The 20203-nt window shown below is 36.7% G+C and overlaps 1 protein-coding gene across 1 annotated transcript in view; it reads right to left on the bottom strand.

Moving 5' to 3' along the window:
- si:dkey-246g23.2 (solute carrier family 66 member 2) overlaps positions 1–20203 on the bottom strand; it is a 56527-nt gene that overhangs the window by 9026 nt on the left and 27298 nt on the right. The window contains exon 4 of the mRNA XM_048167762.1: positions 9617–9833. Within this exon, the coding sequence (XP_048023719.1) occupies positions 9617–9833 (217 nt within the window). The remainder of the gene's footprint in view (positions 1–9616; positions 9834–20203) is intronic.

Genomic DNA, 20203 nt, shown 5'->3' with positions numbered 1-20203 from the left:
CAGTTGTGATGGACATTTTTTTATTATTATTATTATTTATTAGTAGTTCAGTATTGGATATTTAAATATTTTTGACTGTTTTTAAGATTTAGATTAATTTTGCCATCATTAAGGGGCTAATTTTAAGGGACAGCTTGGGGTCAATAATATTTTTTGTTTGTTTATTTTGCGAGGATGCAAATTTTTCTATTTCTATTTAAATATATGGTGTTCTTTTCAGCTTTCTATTAATCAAAGAATCCAGATTTTTTTTTTCAGTTTCCTCAAAAATATTAAGCAGCAAAAACTGTTTTCAACATTTATAATAATAAGAAAAGTTTCTTGAGTAGCAAATCAGCATATTACAATGATTTCTGAAAGATCATGTGACACTGAAGACTGGAGTAATGGCTGCTGAAAATTATGCTTTACCATCACAGGAATAAATTACACTTTTAAAATGTATAAAAATAGAAAATAGCTATTTTAAATTGTCATAATATTTCACAATTACTGTTTTTACTGTGTTTGTGATCAAATAAATGCAGCATTGGTGAGCAGAAGAGAATTCTTTCAATTAAAAAAACAATTAAATGTACTTAATCAGTATTTTTTCCTCTTGTTTTGCAGTAGAATTATCTAAACAATTTCTAAAACCTAAATCCTAACTGTGTAAGAAAATAAGACATATTTTCAGAGATTATATATTGAATGCTTAAAATAATAGAAAATATGGGTTAATGACAATGGGATAAGAAATTAAATTCCAAATATGTACAATAAAATGAGCATTGTTATCTTAGTGTACTAAAATGTGCAGTATACAATGATTTTTTTATAACATCTCCATCTTGACTTATTTTATCGGATTACCAAAAGTTACAACACTTTGCACCAAACTATATTAATTGCTAAATAAAATATGCAAAGATATATGGCAATAATGTTTGAAAGGATCATCATTGCATAATTCAAACTGTTTCACAGATTTTTTAACAACAGTACGAATGCACACTTTGTAGTATCCAGTAATCCAGTATTCCATTCTAAACAAACTCATGTTCTTGTTGGCAAATAAGAAAAAGAATCAGGGTCCCTCAGAATTGTTGACTTGTTTGAGGTTAATAAAGCATTTCTTTCACTCCGCTTGTGTCCATTTTCATGGATGTTGCTTCGCTACCTATGATAAATGAGGTTTTGCCACCTGGGTGTATTGCTGAGCACCATTTGAAACATATAGAAGGTAGATCACATGCACAAACAGACCACAGAAAGACAAATAGCTCCCACCAGTTGTCATAACAGTAGCCACAACAAAACAGAACAGCATCTATGTTAGCGAAGACACTTTTCGTTCCCCAGATACCCAGTACAGCTAAGTCACATACACTGCTTCCTTATTTTTATAAACACGGGAAACATTTCTTATGAGCGTGAAACTCCCAGGGGTAATCAGGGCCGATCAGGGCTCTGTGTGAGCAGAGAGGCCCATGGCGAAGCTCTGTCTCATGGGAGAATCTGGCTGCGTGTCCCTGCTTGTTAGGGAGACAGATTACGGTGCACTTGGCTTCATCAACACAGCAGGGTCCTGATGCTAACTACGCTCTTGACTTAGCATGCAGCCCAAACCCCAGAAACTGGTTTCAGCTGACATTAGAGCTGAGTGGCTCAAACTTTTTTGGTTAACTTTTTTAAAAAAAAATTAGAGCTTGTGTGGAGGTGTCTGAACTGAGAGAAGTGAGAGACAGCAGGTGAGAGACAGCAGGTGAAAGACAGAAACAGCAATGTGATGATTGTTGTGTGATCTGAGTATAGCTGGGACTCATATATCTATAAAGATAACGATGTTAGCGTCTGTACGAAAGATGATAATGTTTTGTTTATTATAGACATGTCATCTGCTTTAAATGCTCAAGCTCTTTAAATGAAATGGAAGTTGGAAGGGACTTGATGTAGGATGCGACTTGATTTTGTTGGGAATTGACTGCATTGTTGGATCATTGCCCTTTGCTATTGCTGTAATCTCATGTGAGTGATAGGTTTTCCCGCTTTCGTGCCAGTAAACGTCATCAGAGAAGAGAAGAGATTAAAAGGGATGTCATTGCAAGAGGGCGGGGATAAAATTTTGATTAAAGATTACGATGGCACATGATGTGCACGAATAAATCATTTATAATAATACTGCAATATTCCATAAAGAATAAGAACTATTAAATTTGATTTCATTGGAAAGTTGTGTGGATTCTGATTAGCTATCGATGTTTTATCGAACTTCAGCAGGAAACAATTGCTCTCAAAGTGATTCCAATGAAATCTTTTCTTCGTTATTGTTATAGCTGTGGTGTGGACTTACCTATTCTCATAGAATTAGAATGATTATTTAAAGGGTTAGTTCACCCAAAAATGAAAATAATGTCACTTATTACTCACCCTCATGTCATTCCACACCCGTAAGACCTTCGTTAATCTTCTGACAAATTAAGATATTGTTGATGAAATCCGATGGCTCAGTAAGGCCTCCATTGCCAGCAATGTTACTGCACCTCTCAAGATCCATAAAGGTACTAAAAACGTATTTGAAACAGTTCATGTGAGTTCAGTGGTTCTATCTTAATATTATAAAGCGGCAAGAATAATTTTTGTGTGCCAAAAAAACAAAATAACGACAATATCTATATTTTTTTCAACAATATCTATATGGGCCGAGATCAAAACACTGCTTCAGAGCTTTACGAATCAAATCAGTGAATTGGAGCGCCAAAGTCACGTGATTTCAGCAGTTTAGCCGTTTGATAGGAGATCTGAATCACTAATTCGAAACAAAAGATTCATAAAGCTCAGAAGCTTCATGAAGCAGTGTTCTGAAATCGGCCCACATGGATATTGTTGAAAATTCATTATTTTGGTTTTCTGGCGCACAAAAAGTATTCTTATCGCTTCATAATATTAACATAGAACCACTGAAGTCACATGAACTGTTTTAAATATGTTTTACCTTTATGGATCTTGAGAGGTGCAGTAACATTGCTGGCAATGCAGGCCTCACTGAGCCATCGGATTTCATCAAAAATATCTTAATTTGTGTTCCGAAGATGAACGAAGGTCTTACGAGTGTAGAACGACATGAGGGTGAGTAATAAATGACATTATTTTCATTTTTGGGTAAACTAACCCTTCTTGTTCTTGGTGTGAACGGCCATTTACACCAACAACCTGTACAGTATCTGAGGTCTTTGCTTGCATCAGACGAGATGTTTTAAAACAAGGATAATGAGTGTTAGTCTATGTGTTATCTGTAAAAGAAAAGAGGGTTCACAGGATGAGAATCCATGTCCGCTGAGTCATTACATCTCTATAATTAGAACCATTATCAAAGAGTCCACCCCGTGGCTAAAGACGATAGCCATTTGTAATATAATTCACACTGAAATGGCTGTCAGACTCACACGTGTAAGGGCAACCTTCAGATAAAATAGGGTGCTCACAAGTATAAACAGTGCCCTCAGGGTCCAAAATCTGTAATGAAAAAGATTAGGAATCAATTTCAGTAAAAATACAAATGTGAACTCACAAAAAAGGCCCTGTCAAGAATTCTGAGGGCCTCTTAGAAGTTGAAAAATGGGCCAAAGCCTCATGGGAAGAGGGGAGTCAGCATGTCGCTGGGAACCTGCTCCATAAACGTCAGTCACAGTCTGAGACACACACTGCCCTTCAGTTTCTCACTTCATTACATCTGTATTTCCACCAGAAATGAACACATGAATTTAAAACAGCAGCAGAAGCGGACACAGGATCAACGAGAAGTTCAAACGAGGAGAAAGAAGGTCAACAAGAGAGATGGGCGCTTTCAGAAAATAGAAAGGGGAGATGGGCCATTTAAATCCTTCAGGTTCAATAAATGTCTGGCTCAAGGGCACATTGTTGGACCCTCCCAGCTTCACTGGCCCATATTAAGGACTGTAGGGGGGGTATGGATGGTTGGTCTTGTTAAAGACAGTACTTCACGTGTCATTGGTGAAGATACTGATGTGGAGACTGTCACGATACCTCATAAAACTCTCTCTACAAGGGCACAAAAACACGAACACAAGCTCTGTTCCACAACCTACAGTAGTACGCTGCCCACCTAGACAGCGTTTTACTACCTAGGCTCATCAAAACCTACCGATACATGCAATTCACTACACTTTTCAGCTGAAATGAACACTAATGGCAGTAAAACACCAAATTATGATTTCAGAGGCAAATTAAAAAGGACTTATTTTTGTGTGGTTCCTTGCACAATCCTATGTTATGACCTCAAAACACTTAATATATTGCATGACTGTAAACTAATATATTTTGACATTTGTATTAAATAACGAGCTCCATATGGATTTTCTGATGTAGCAAACTTGCTTGGTAGCTTACCTGGTAATGTTTTGTTGCAAAACAATACATGCAGTGAGAACCAATGTAATAAAACTTTGTCTGATTTACGTTCATCTGTTTCAGATAAAAATGAACGCTTTTATCACCACTCACTAAACATTTCACTTTTAAAGTGTGGACAAATGTGCAAGAACCAGTGCCATGTCATTTTGCAGAAATGTTGTAAAGTTTTTCAATGAGCCTGGTTTGGCATTATTGTTATGATTTTGACGTAAAATAAAGAAATAGCTCACCCAAAAATTAAAATTCTGTCACCATTTACTCATCCGCATTTTGTTCCAAACTATGACTGCTTTTCTTCTCTGGAACAGAAGATGATTGAAGAATGTTGTCACAACAAGTTGTCTTTTTTATACACTGAAAACATATAGGCTAATGTTACAAAACCTAACATAACATACTAAATAAATGAAATAAAACCTCATTAGAGATCAGTTTGGAACATTGGCATTGATGGTAGCATTCCTCACATGAAGCACTACATGGGAGACTTAGCACACAGCCGATTTCAATAGAGTTTGCCGTTAGCATTTTGCTAATCCTAAGCTAAATCTTTAATCAGCATAGAATTACTCAGCACATACAACTGTTAGATAAAATAGTTAGTTTGTGAATTCAATTCATTTTTAATTGATACTTTTTGGTAATGAACAATGTTTATCAATACTTTTTGGTACTGCATTAATTATATTCGGCATATAATTGGCATAGGCAGCTCACTAGGTTTTGGAACATAGTCATGATCAGGGGCTGTCAAACGCACAAAAGTAGTCTAATACAACCTTTTCATTAAATTTCAAGTCTTCTGAAGTCAAACGATAACTTTCTATAAGTTATAAACCAAAATTTCTTAATTATTAAAAAGCTTATTCAAATATCATTCACTCTTCTGAATTTTGAAACTTGATTACGAGAGATCACAAATGTGAGAACCTCTTATATTAAATCTGGTACGACATAAATGTTGACGGATTTTTCTTTTTTTTTTTGGCAGGATGAACTGTTGTTAGCAGTAGCACATTTAATAATTTTAGACAAAATCCAAAAAAAGTTTAGGTTTAGGTTTCTTAGGTTTAAAGGTTCATTACATATTTATACACAGATATACAGTATATACACAATATACCGTATACACACACAAACACTGCCATACTGTCTTGTTGACAGATATCTTCCACTCAAGATGTTGAAGGATGGCTTAAAAACACACTCTGAACTATGTCTCCAAAGGCTTCACCAATAATAAATTCACATGCACACGTAAAAAAACACAGATGTCAGTGCAGTGATCGGTCGAGGGCTGTCGACGCCTGCAGACACTCTGAAATCACATCAAGGGCAAAGGCATTACACACTACACGCGACAGCGGTGACACATTCATTGTGTTCATAAAAAGATAGATTTCCGGAGAAACGTCATTTACATTAGCTTCCACTTTCCCACTCTCAACCTAAACTGTGCTCACAATGTTTAATTTGGCTCATAAAGAGGAGCCTGGAGCGTGTGTCACACCGAGTTCTGTGGAGCAGACCATGAGATGAAGCACTTTTTCCTTTTTTTCTCCCCCTTTTTTTTAATTTTTTTTTAAAGAGCTGGCTTCAGCTGAGGTGGAGCTGATATTGAGCTGTGATTATTATGCTGACTGTAGCCTGAGGCTAAAGATATTAGCTTTACTCTAAATTCTCTCTTGCTCTCATTTTGGGCTTTTTTCAAAAAGTACCAGTAAGGTCAACTTTGCTTCACCAAGGCGTCTTCGGACTTTAGCAGAGTGGGCTGTAACATCAATTAACAAGCTCATTAGCTGTCTAATATTGATTATCATCATTATGTGTCTTTAATGAGTGATGTCTCTAGTGAGGCATGTCCTGCAAACAATTACTGTGTTAATTTAACCTTCTCACCTTCTACCTGCCATGGCACAGATGACATTAACACATATTATGACAACCAATGAGCAAAAACTGCTAAAAGACGTCGTGAAGCATAAAGTGTAACGTTTTAAATGCTTCATAACATGATGGAACCATAACATAGAACAGTTTTTTTTAAGAATAACTTCACCATTGCCACCATCTACACTGCGTTCCAAATTATTATGCAAGAGACAAATCAGTAAGATTTCTGTACAATAAACATTCAGATTTTAGTTTTTCTAAGAAAATGTTTGTTCGTTTATTTATCCATGTCTTTTTAGATAACTGGTATCAATCTCAGACAAAATAATTTGCCAGATCTATGGAAACCCTACTTAGAGGTTGTTCCACATTATTAAGCAAGTCACAGTTCTCATGCAATATGGGGACGAAGAAAGATCTTTCTGAAGATGAAAAGCATGAAATGGTGCAATGTTGTGCAAAAGGCATGAAAACAACTAATATTGTGTGAAACACATGAATGGAGATTATCGAATTATCATAAGATTTGAGAGTGATTTAGAGCACAGCAGAACTTGGTCATATAAAGGCTTATTGAGGAAAGTTCCTGTCAAAAAAATTAATTGTATTAAAAGGGCAGCCAGTGTTGAGCAGCAAACAGGTATTTGAAGCTGTTAGTGTCTCTGGAGTCTCAAGAAGCTCTCCATGCTGGCTGGCAGTTGTGCATAAAGATGCATTTCAGCCACTCAAAACCAAACCTCACAAAGGGAAACATTTACAGTGGGTTTAGAAATACATGAAGTGAATTTTATTCACTGACTAATGCTGTACTACAATAGATGGTCTAAACGGATGGATTTCTGGATGGTTGGTGAATGGCCACCACGTTCCAACAAGACTGCGACGTCAGCAAGGAGCTGGTGGGTGATGATTTGGGCTGGAATATTGGGACGTGAGATGGAAGGTCCCTATAGGACCTCTGAGGGTATTAAAATGACTTTTGCAAGATATGTGGAGTTCATAACTGGCCATTTTCAGCTATGGTATAAAAAGGAGGATAGTGCATAGTACAATGTACTATTGTACAATGCACTATGCACTATCCCATGCTGCAAAAAAACACCACAGCAATAAAACTGTTTGAAAATGTATTTCTACACCCACTGTAAATGTTTCTCTTTGTGAGCTTTGGTTAGTGGTGTCTAAAATGCATCTTTACGCACAACTGCCAGCCTGCATGGAGAGCTTCTTGAGACTCCAGAAGCTTCAAATACCTGTTTGTTGCTCAACACTGGCTTTTTTTATAGCTGCCCTTTTAATACAATACATTTTTTTGATAGGAACTTTCATTAATAAGCCTTTATCTGTCCGAGTTCTGCTGTGCTCTAAATCACTCACAAATCTTAAGATAATTCGATAATCTCCATTCAGTTTCACACAATATTAGTTGTTTTCATGCCTTTTGCACAATATTGCACCATTTCATGCTTTTCATCTTCAGAAAGATCTTTCTTCGTCCCCATATTGCATGAGAACTGTGACTTGCTTAATAATGTGGAACAACCTCTAAGTAGGGTTTCCATAGATCTGGCAAATTATTTTGTCTGAGATTGATACCAGTTATCTAAAAAGACATGGATAAATAAACGAACAAACATTTTCTTAGAAAAACTAAAATCTGAATGTTTATTGTACTGAAATCTTACTGATATGTCAATTGCATAATAATTTGGAATGCAGTGTAACGCTCACTTAATCTAAATGTAAATGTAATGTAGACTAATCGACTAATATCAGCTGATAAATGATATGATAATGGTATATTGTGCATCCCTAATCATTACAGTCAACATTACTTCATCTGCATTTTTACACTAAGCTTGTCACAATGCATTCTGGGATTGCATATACCACTTGGTAGGTTTTTAGGTTGTGTTCACATTTGGCAGGTTTGGTTTGATTAAAACGAGCTTTTGTGCAATTTCTCGGTTATTTGAATAAACGTCAATGTTGCCATCCAAACCCTAGTGCACACCTAACAAGCAGACCATTCACTTCCAAACTAACTCTGGTGCGGTTCGACTGAAATATAAACACAACACATACCAAAGACATCTAAACAAACCAAAAACAGGATGTGATGTCAGAAGATGGGACCCTAAAAAGGACAGAATGCTCAAGAATTCCTGGATCTTCTTGTCACAGGAGCAATGTCACCCATTACAGTTCGGTACAGGTGTCAAAACCGTTATCTCCTTTACAGTAGATCTTTGTTTGTCCGCAACAGTGGAATTGTTGGCACTGTTCTGACACCTTTTGGTTGTTCATGAGTTCTCAGCTGGTAAAATACCATCGTATGTGCGCACATACAACAAGCGCATTTAGCCCAGCACACAGCATTGTTTTGGATGTTCGGTAAGATCCGTTGCAAATATACGTCATAAAAGTTTTTTTTTTTTTGTATCTTTATGTATAGGGTTTAACATGACAGTTTACAGTGACTGAACCAGAATGTTTTGTTTTCTTTTTTGGTCCAAGAGAACCAATCTACAAGTGTGAACACTAGAGGTCTTCATGGTTCAACTTGGATCCGAAAAATCGAGGTCTGACCCAAGACCAGAGCGGGTTTGGGTCCAAAACTTTGACAAGTGCCTCGGATATGGGTCAGGTCTGATATTAGTAGCCTCAGGTCTCTGTTAATTTAAAATATGCTTTTACAGAATGGACCCAAGTAGACCAGAATTATTTTAAAATATGCCAACTTTCCACTATTCGTTTCAGGTGTTTAATAATACTTTATTATTTAAAACAAATACATGTGAAATAATTATACGACAATGTTATTTTCTCTGTCAATATGCGTTCCTATGTGTAAATTACTAAACTCTCCAGGATACAGGTGCGTGCAGCAGCAGAGCGCACTCTCCACATAAACAGCGCTCTGCAATACCCAAGCTATTCCCGAGGATGAGTGTAGGGATTTGCTTCTTAATATTAACATAAATATAAATTTCCTTGTCATTTGAGGTGAAACATAATGCTGATGAGCGGTTTATCTACCTGGAGGTGCTTGCCCAAGTGGAAAAACAATGTGCTGTTGCCAGATTGATTGCAGAAAACCATCTAAATGCAGTTGAAGCCAAACTTTTGCATCCAATTGGGTCCGAACTCAAGTCTAATTTTATTGGGTTTTTCTTGGGTCAGGTTTTTCTTTTCTTTTTTTAAAGAAAAAAGAGAAGGCCTCTAGAACAGACCCTTATTAATGTAACAATTTAAGGGCCCAAATGAAGCATCTTAATGAAAGATCAATAATAGTTTGTGTCTTGTTTACCTCATGCCTCTGGTGGAGCGGTTGTTGTAGTTTTGCAGCAGCTGAGGCAGGCCCAACATGGCTTCAAACATCACCGCCAAAGAGCCCAGGGCCTCCACAAATAGGATCCAGTCCAGAAAGAGGAACGTTATGAAAGCACACAGCAGCATGAAGGCAAAGCAGAACATCAGATAGTCCTCAAAAGAACTCCAGCTCCAGAAATACCGAAGGTCCAAATCTGGAAGAGAGACAAAGAAAGAAATAGATAAAAAAGCATAATAAAAATGCACTAAAAATATTCTCCAAGTATCTCATTTACAGGCAATAAGATATCTCCAAGCATATCTCTACACTACCCAACAAAAAAGGGAAAAGGAAAAAGAAAAAGAAAAGTTAAAAACTTTAAACTTCAAATCATTAGTATGCATATCACAATGCACAGCACCTCACACAAACTCTCTCATGCTATATGAAAAGTTAAATGAGCTTTGAAACCTGTGTGCCTCTCTCTGCAAATCTGCATTATATGAAGAAAGCCATTTACGACAACTCAACATTTCATTTACAATTTTCCTGAGAGCCATAAAATAAATGACCAGGCACTCCAGGGGAACACAGCCAAAACATTCAGCAGTGAGGATTAAGCACTCACCTAAAATAAGGACACAAAACCATGACTGTAGCCTATTCGAGTCAGAGTCTAAATAGCCTAAAATCAAAACCCATTCCAAAAAAATTTTTTTACAGCTTTATTTACAAATTGTGCCTTACAAAATAAAAGTAATGAAAGAAAAAGGCAAGTTCTGAAAATTAATAAAAAACTGAAAAACCAGAATAACAGGGTTGAAAAAGTCATCTGTCTCCTGATTTAAAGGTGCCCTAGATTATGTTTTTAAAAGATGTAATATAAGTCTAAGGTGTCCCCTGAATGTGTCTGTGAAGTTTCAGCTCAAAATACCCCATAGATTTTTTTTAATTAATTTTTTTAACTGCCTATTTTGGGGCATCATTATAAACGCGCCGATTTTATGCTGCGGCCCCTTTAAATCCCGTGTTCTCCGCCCACAGAGCTCGCGCTTGCCTTAAACAGTGCCTTAACAAAGTTTACACAGCTAATATAACCCTCAAAATGGATCTTTACAAAGTGTTTGTCATGCATGCGGCATGCATGCGTCGGATTATAGTGCTCCGTGGCTAACGGCTAATGCTACACTGTTGGAGAGATTTATAAAGAATGGAGTTGTGTTTATGAATTATACAGACTGCAAGTGTTGAAAAATGAAAATAGCGACGGCTCTCTTGTCTCCGTGAATACAGTAATAACCGATGGTAACTTTAACCACATTTAACAGTACATTAGCAACATGCTAACGAAACATTTAGAAAGACAGTTTACAAATATCACTAAAAATATCATGTTATCATGGATCATGTCAGTTATTATTGCTCCATCTGCCATTTTTCGCTATTGTTCTTGCTTGCTTACCTAATGATTTGGTTGTGCACATCCAGACGTTAATACTGGCTGCCCTTGTCTAATGCCTTTTATAATGTTGGAAACATGGGCTGGCATTATGAAAATATATGGGGGCGTACACCGCGACTGTTATGTAACAGTCAGTGTTATGTTGAGATTCGCCTGTTCTTCGGAGGTCTTTTAAACAAATGAGATTTATATAAGAAGGAGGAAACAATGGAGTTTGAGACTCACTGTATGTCATTTCCATGTACTGAACTCTTGTTATTTAACTATGCCAAGATAAATTAATTTTTTCATTCGAGGGCACCTTTAAAATACTTTGTAGGGCCACCTTTTGCAATAATGACAGCCATTAATCTTTCTAGATATGTCTGTACTAGCTTTGCATACCTAGATTGGGGAATGTTTGTCCATTCTTACTTGCAAAATTTCTCAATTTCAGTCAAATTCCATGTTGAGCGGCAATGGACTGCTCTCTTAAAGTCCATCGGATTTAAGACAGGGCTCTGACTTGGCCACTCAAGGACATTCACCTTCCTATCCTTAAGTCAAAAAATTGATCTTTTGATGGTATATTTAGCATCACTGTCCTGTTGGAAGGTGAGTGACCTGCCCATCTTCAGCTGTCTGAAGGGATGCAGGTTTTCCTCAAGAATTTGGATGTACTTGGCAGCATCCATTTTCCCTTCAATTTTCCCTTATATCTTAAGGCAAAGCTTCTCCTGCCTTGTGCCCTATATGGACTGAGATTTCTTTTGATTCCCTGAATCTTTTCACAATATTATGTATGGTAGATTGCAAAAGACCTAAATACTTTGCAATCTTGCATTGTAAAATGTGATTTTTTAATTATTTTATGATTCTCTCATGAAATTTGGCACTAAGTGATGAGCCATGACCATGATCTTTGGTGGACCAAGTCTTTGGTGGATGCTCCTTTTATACCTAACCACGATAACCATCACAATCACCTATTACCAATTAATTGTGTATTTTTTCAAAACCATTTAACTTGGATATTTTGTAATATTTTCACTATTATTTTGCCATTTTGCCTCTGTCCCAACGTTTTTGAAATGTGTTGCGGCCATCAAAATCAAAATTTGTTAATATTTACAAAATACACTTAAGTTGGTCAGTGAAAACTTTTTCTTGTATTTTTGTCAGTTAAGGTTCAAGAGAATTAACAAATCACAGATTCTTGATTTTATTACGTTTTACAAAATGTCCCAATTTTATTTTATTTAAGGTTGTATAATTTGCAGGTGTCAGGGATCTGCTATTAATATGCGGGATACTCCTGGAAGCGAGAAAGGATTTTTTTTTTAATGTGATAATATTTCACAAAATTATTGTTTATGATAGATAGATAGATAGATAGATAGATAGATAGATAGATAGATAGATGTTCTGTGGCATTACTACAGTTCATGAACATTTATTTTTAAGAATGTAGTGATCTTTTCTTATTAATATCAAAATGGAAAAGCTTTCAAATTAATGGGAAATGTAGGACATGTTCTGTTCAGTCTCAAAAGTCAGTGAGGAGACAAAAAAATAAGACACAGGATAGTGAAGACAGGCGTCTTCGTCACACTGGTCATCTCTACATTAGTGATCACGCACCATGTAAGACATCCTGACATGATCTACGAGTACCTGTCTCTCTCCCAAACTGATAGCACAGGATCCTGAAATGAGCTGACATCAGCTCCAGAGAATTGATAGCTAAATAATAGCCCTATTTGTTACAGCTCTGACTTGAGTGTCACGTTGAGTGGTAGAGAGCCCACAGACCACACGCTGTCATTTAGTAGGTTTTATGTTCTGATTACTTGTATGCATCTACCTGACAGGAACCGGCACTGTAGTGCATCTGCTGTGTCATCCGCTGGTTGGGAATTAGCATGAGTGTGTGGTAAAGGATGTCTCAATGTGTGTGTTTGTGTAATTAATGCATCACATTATCAGAAAGCTCAAATGCTTGAAATGGGAGAACAGATAGGATCAGGAATTAGAAAGTCTCGGAAATCACATAAACTTTAAATGCTACGCTAGAAAGGAAAGTACATGACATGGTCTTCCGAGAACAATCTCTTCCCGACAATGTGAAAGAGATTTGTTTCCATAAATTCATGATCGCAAGGTTGCCATTTCTGCCATTACTCACCCTCATGTCGTTCCATTTGTGTTCATCTTCGGAACACAAATTAAGATATTTTTGATGAAATCTGAGTTTTTTGTATCCCCCATAGAAAGCAACATAATTACCAAATTCAAGGTCCAGAAAAGTAGTAAAGACGTCATTTTTGTGCACAAAAACTAAACCAAAACCAAAATAATGACTTTATTCAACAGTTTTTTTTCAACAGTGTTTACGTCAGAACACCGGCTATTTTAATGATGTCTTTACTACTTTTCTGGACCTTGAATGTGGTAATTATGTTGCTTTCTATGGGGGATTTTTAAAAAAAACCCCTCAGATTTCACCAAAATTATTTTATTTGTGTTCTGAAGATGAACGAAGGTCTTACGGATGTGGAACGACATGAGGATAAATAATTAAGTAAATTTCATTTTTGGGTGAACTAACCCAAATTTTTTAACCCAACTGGATGTCACCCTAGAAAAGCACCACAATCCTCCTAGAGCCATCCGAGGTTAAGTGTCTTGCTCAAATGTACGTCACTGACAGATCACTGCTTGTTCCTTAAGGAAAGATCTGATGTTACTTTTCTAAACAAATGAACTGACAGGCAATACAACAAGCAAAAAACACCCAGAACAGAACACCCTAGAAACCGCTTATAAATGCCATCATTCTTCATCCAGGCCGATGTGCAAGCCATAACCCGTCATGCTCCAGAACGTCTTGTTCCCCACTAGTGGCATTCAACGGAACGGTCACACTTCAAAACAGAAGACAAAGGTGCTCAATAAAAAAACAAAAACAAGAGCAGTGCCTTTTCTTCTCAGATGTCCACACATCAAACATTTCAATTACTATAACATAGCACCCAGGTCAAAGTCGGAAGTTTGTCTTAACCTTTGTGTTTTCAGTGGCTCTAATCTCTGGCGGATAAAAAAAAAAAAAAAACTCACTTCAGTGAAGCTTTCAAGCCACAACATCTGCAGACACGAGAGGTCTTAATTCCATACTGCTTCATGAGGCACTTCAATCTCAACCAAAAGAAAAAAAAGAAAAAAAGAAGAAGGAACCTTTGGAGAGAATGACAACTAATCAGAAGGCCCATTCAAATAAATCATCTCTTCAGCTTCTCTTACAATGGCCATGTGCCCATGCAAGGTCTGTAGCCTGATGAACCCTTTATGTTCTGTCAGTGCCTGGATGAAGGTCAAGGGCCCTACTGCAGATGCTTGTCCAGACTCTGTAATTTTGCTGGGCTCTGCCATTCAGCTGCACCCTCAAAGCCATTGAAGGCTGTGCTGAAGAAGTAGCCCAGCTTGCAGAATCCCATGAGTGTTTATTTATATATAGATCCATTTTGCATGCATGAACATGCATATTAATTTGCAGATGCACATGTCTCTGGTATGCAATGAATGTTTGATTATGTACTACCAGAAAACAGTGGATGCTAATGCAATAAATAATAAATAAATGCAGCCTTTGTGAACATAAGATCCTTGATCCTTCAGAAATCATTCTAATATACTAAATTGTAGTAATATTTCATACTATTTCTGAAGGATTGTGACTGAAGTAAAGGCTGCTGAAAATTCAGCTTTTCCATCACAGGAATAAATTACATTTTTAAAATGTATTTTCCCTCAAACAAATGCAGGTGAGCATAAGATACATATAGGATACTGGAAGATCTGATCATTATATAAACCTAAAGATTGATGATTACATTTTGTGCAACAAATAAAGATAATGACTAAGGATGCATAATATTTGCGGTTATTTTTTCAATTTATCAATATCCACCAATATTCAATATTTAATGGTTAGGGTTTTCATATCACTATCAGCCAGAATTTTAATATGTATGTACCCAGAATCATGACATAATCCCTATATAAATGGCTAAAATAATTTTCACTTTTCACATAATCATATTTAAAAAAAAAAAAAATAAAAATAATTCAGTCATCATTGACATAAATATGCATTTTAGATTCACATTTGTTGCAATAATACTTTAGGCCTAATTATTCAACTTTTCAGACAAAATGAATACATTTGTGGAAAGTTTCTTTTAAATTTCATTTGCATTCATGTCATACTTATGAAAAGAGATTTATAATGGGCTGGGAAGGATATTTTCTATGTCCCTGCCAATGTGTGGATGCCATCTATGGTGGTTGCACTAGGTTTCTGGGTTTTGAGAACACTAATTAAATTAGACATGCTCAAGAACAGATGTCCAGAACTATTTAGAAATAATTCATGACGCTGATAACATGTTCAGAAATAGCATGTTTAGTTGATACACACACACACATACACACACACACACACACACACACACACACTGGTCTATCAAACTACTGGAGTCTTGACTCCACCTTCTCATATAACTATTCAATACAGCTCTTATTTTCTTGTTGTTTTTGACCAACATAATCATAAGTACCCAGAACTGATGCACTTTATGAATAGTTTATACAATGTGGTGATACTACTTTGCATTGATGCTTAGTATGCACGTGTTCACTATACTTTGTCAAGTGTGACTGTTCTATTTTTATTAAGCACTTTCTCTCACGCACATAATTTATCCATGATAAGCATTATGAGTCCTAATGAACCTTCCTATTCTGTTTTTTTTGACTGACATAATCACAACTACTCTGAGCTGATCCACTCAATGAATATTCATGCAATACAGTGATACGCACACTACTTTGCATAGGATTTCATGCATGCATGACCATAGCATGCACTTATTTCCTGCCAAGTGTGACCAGTCTATCTACATTAACATCCAGTTGGAGCTCTCTGAATATTAATTAGCAACACTGTGGGTTAATTAGCAAAGCTGTTTATCAAGGAAAATTGCTTTTTACATGCATGTGTCGTATTTGTGAAATGGCATGTTGGGAATATGAGGAAACATCTGGAACAGAAACAGAGTAAGGACAAAATTCCCACTTCGAACACCCCGACCCAAATGTTTGCACAACCTACAGGTAACCTTGGTGAGCTCTGACAGCCCTGATGCAACTTTACAGCAATACATCATTGAGAAAACTATGATAGTGTGATGGGTTGCCTCAAGGTTTGCCTTTGGCTGGATAACATTTCTTGTTGAAAATAGGTAATCAATCGAAATCCTACCTAAAAAGTGACTTTAAATGAGATGAAGACAGATAATTAGTTAGGGGATCTGGAGGAGTAATTAAGCAGTTGACCCCAAGGGTAGTGACTAGAAAATACTACTTCAGCATCTAGAGGTTGAACATCTGTGAAGATGCCAGAGAGATGTCACTAGGGGTTTGACTGTCTGACAATACAAAGTCGAATGATTAATTTAACCTTAGTAATTCAGAGCACTGCAGTCTGACCTTTTGTGATCCATGAAGGTCGATGATTTTCTCTCACAAAGCACCCTTGGGTTAAAGAGGGTGGTGACTCATGTGGATTAACTTCACCCGTAACATCAACTGTGACCTAACAGCATTGAAACTATCACAACAACCAAAACTAGATCATACTGCAATCACAGCACAGCAAGATAACTCTGGGTAGCCAACAGCGATGCTGGAAATAGGAGAGCTGATAATTTGCTGATTGTGACATCATGCAATGGCAGTGCTGCAACTCATGAATATTAATTTAGGATAGAGGCATTGAAGCAATAAAAAGCTACATAGTGTACCCTTAATCACACTTTTTTTTTTTTTTTGTTCAAAATTAACAAAATTGAAATAATCAACACATCATCTGTCCTTTTTCCAAAACGTGTTTTTTTTGTCTTACCCTGTTTCACTAGCCTGGATGCCAGCCGAACTTAGCCCCGCCCACAACATTTTGAGGTCGGGGAGTTCGGTCTGGACTCGATCCGTAGAGGAGTAATTATGCCCGAACAGAAACTGTTCGGACCAATCACATTGTCAGGGCGATGATTGACAGATTATCACCAGAAACGTAATCAGCTACGTCATCAAAGAGCGCTTGGGGAGTTTGATTGACAAGCGATCTAACCAATCAGAACGCCGCATCCGCTATTTTGTCCGACAAAGCAGTCAGGAGTTAGAAGATTAACATCGGTGGAGTTAAACTTGAAAAATTGTGCATATTGACGTCTTTCAACAACATTGAAACAACATTCATTCTCATGTTTATTTGATGCTATAAATGGACTAGTAGGAAGAGATGATCAGTTAACGAGCCTCTTGAGCTGAGGCGCTACAGCAATCTGTCACGATCATGGTCACAACATATTAAAGAGCCACAAAACGGTTTTTATTGTTTGAATTTTTTTAATAACTACACAGTTTGAAAGCTGGGACTTTGTTTAATATCATAAGTAACCTGCTCTGTCTCGTCTCCGCGATGTATTTTCCACTCTGTGTGGCGTGACAGCGCCACGGCTTGTCGGACAAAGCAACAGTAACCAAGGGGGGCGAGTCTTTGCGAAAAGTCAATTAGTTTACAACAATGATGGCTGTTGAAGAACTGAGATGTGTAGATTCCGCCATCGCGTCCGTTATAAGATATCGACAGCGCATTAATTTTAAAAGAGGAACAGAGGACCGCGATCAAGGCCTTTGTCGATGGGAAAGATGTCTTTGCCGTCCTTCCTACGGGATTCGGCAAAAGTTTGATTTATCAGCTGGCCCCGATGGTCGCTAAGAAGAGTTCTGTTAACAACTATGCATCACTCATCATACGTCACTTACTCTGTAGCTCTGATTGGTTGTAGGTCTATCCAATTGAGGTCTTTCCTGGATCGGTTGAAATACGCCCCCATAATCAAAGCCCAATGGAGCAGTATCAGACTCATATTCGAACTAGAATTGAGTATGACCACGTCAGGCTACTGTTTCACTATTGTAAGCCTAATATAAGTGTTCATATTTTAAACCTGTCAGGATGGTTTTTACAGCAAATTACATACATATATAACTTGCCCTGCATGCATCGTCATATCCGTAAATAGAGAAAAGTTGATCTGACTACTTTGATGCATGTATGGTGTGGGAGTGGAATAGGTAAGTTTTTAAAACGAGTGAGAAAAGTTGACTTGGAACAAACTGTAAATCTCAAACCTCTGAAAAATCACTAATTTAAAAAAATAAAAATAAAACGCAGAACAGAGGAGAGTCTGCTGGAAAAAGAGAATGCGACAGAGATTATAATAAAGCGAAAATCAATGTTGGTTTGGCTTTTCGGAGATGGTGAGAACTGAAGGATTTGAATTGTTGTAAATGTTGTTATTATAACAGGTAAGGTATTTAACTTAACCGATTTATGTAGCTCTGTAACAGAGTTCATTGTAAAGCATTATCTATCGTGAAGGGTCATTATTATGGGTTGTTGTAGCACTGTGCTGGAATTCATTTTCAATGAAGTACCGTGTCTATTAATGGGTATAGCTACAGTAACGTCTTCAGCTAGTCAGCTGGAGATCCTTTCCATCTAAACTGGTTATATCTCTTAAAGGTGCACTATGTAATATTTTCTGTCCTATTCAAAACAAAAGCGTAGCTTGATGATGCCAAGTTTAAGCGCGGACTCTTGGGACATGTGGTCTTCATCTCAACGGTCGGTGGAAAAGAATTGGGATAGGACTCTGGAACAAATCATTTTCATGTATTATTAACGTTACTGTAGTATGAAGCAGAGCAGGACCGAGTGTTGTGGGAGCCGAACGAGGCCGCTGGAGTGACTGCGCAACACACACCGCGGTTTTTACAGCAAATTACATTCATATGTAACTTTGAATGAAGAACTAATAAAAGTTCTGCTGCAGCAGAACTTTTATTATGCCACAGTCGCCGGTGCCGCTTCCGCTTTTCCGGTCATGAGTATGAGGTAACGCAGCTCTGTTTATCATATTAGATACATTTGAGAGTGCTGAAAATGATGTTATAACGTTACTCTGTGCGCTCGCTTGGCGACTTTTGACTTGTTTGAGACACACTGCAGTAAACTAGATTGATTTTAGATACTTTTTAGATACATATTAAATGTTGGATGGCTTGTGTTGATAAATGGCATGAAATTAATTTTAAAACATATTGTATGAAAATGCTGTATTACTGTTACCAAAAATAAAGCTGCATCTGATTGTGCTATGTTAGCTACTTGACAAAATAGTGTTTTTCTCTGAGGCATGGTAAAGCATAATACAATAAGAGCTATATAACAATAATTCATTTTCTGTCTATAAATATATCAAAACAGTTGTTCCCTTGTCTATTAAAACATGTAATATATTAAAGCGTCTTTGGCGTTTCCATGGTTTCTACAAAATAAAATTAAAATTGTAATTTTCTCATGATTTACAAATGGTTGCAAACATTTGGGATGTTGTAAGTACTCAAGTGAACAAAATATATAACACTGGCCTAGTGTTTTTTTATATTTTACTGCAAAAATCTTACATATTGCACCTTTAAGCCTAGTAGTGAATGTTTCACATAGAGCTAAAGCACAACAAAAACACTTTTCTTCCACAAAATGCATGCATTTTTTTTTCCACTAGAGGGCTAAAATTTACATAGTGTACCTTTAATTAACCTTTAACTAAATGGCACATCATGTCGACCTCTGATCTTTGTAATACATTTGGGTTAAAGGGCTATCAGAATATACCATGTAACTTGGCATTGAAATTCAATAGCAAACCAGCTTTATATCAAATATTTTATAACATCTTACTGTTTTTATAAATATTGTAAACAAACATAACTTCATTTTACATCTCCAATATGTAATGCCAACAAATAAAATTACATGTACAAACCAACTTAACAGAAATTTAAGTTTACAAAAATGCTTTTAGATTAATGGTTTTCATCTTAGTTTTAACAATAATTTTTAGTACACAAATTCCATGTTAGGTTTGACAGGTTTTTAGCTATGAGATCAGTCATTGTTCATCGCAAACGAAACATATGGAAAAAGGTCTCCCAACCACATCAGAGAGCACGTA

The sequence above is a fragment of the Megalobrama amblycephala genome, linkage group LG19 (assembly GCF_018812025.1).
Source record: "Megalobrama amblycephala isolate DHTTF-2021 linkage group LG19, ASM1881202v1, whole genome shotgun sequence".
Classification (NCBI taxonomy): domain Eukaryota; kingdom Metazoa; phylum Chordata; class Actinopteri; order Cypriniformes; family Xenocyprididae; genus Megalobrama; species Megalobrama amblycephala.
This window is presented reverse-complemented; position numbering and strand designations above follow the sequence as displayed.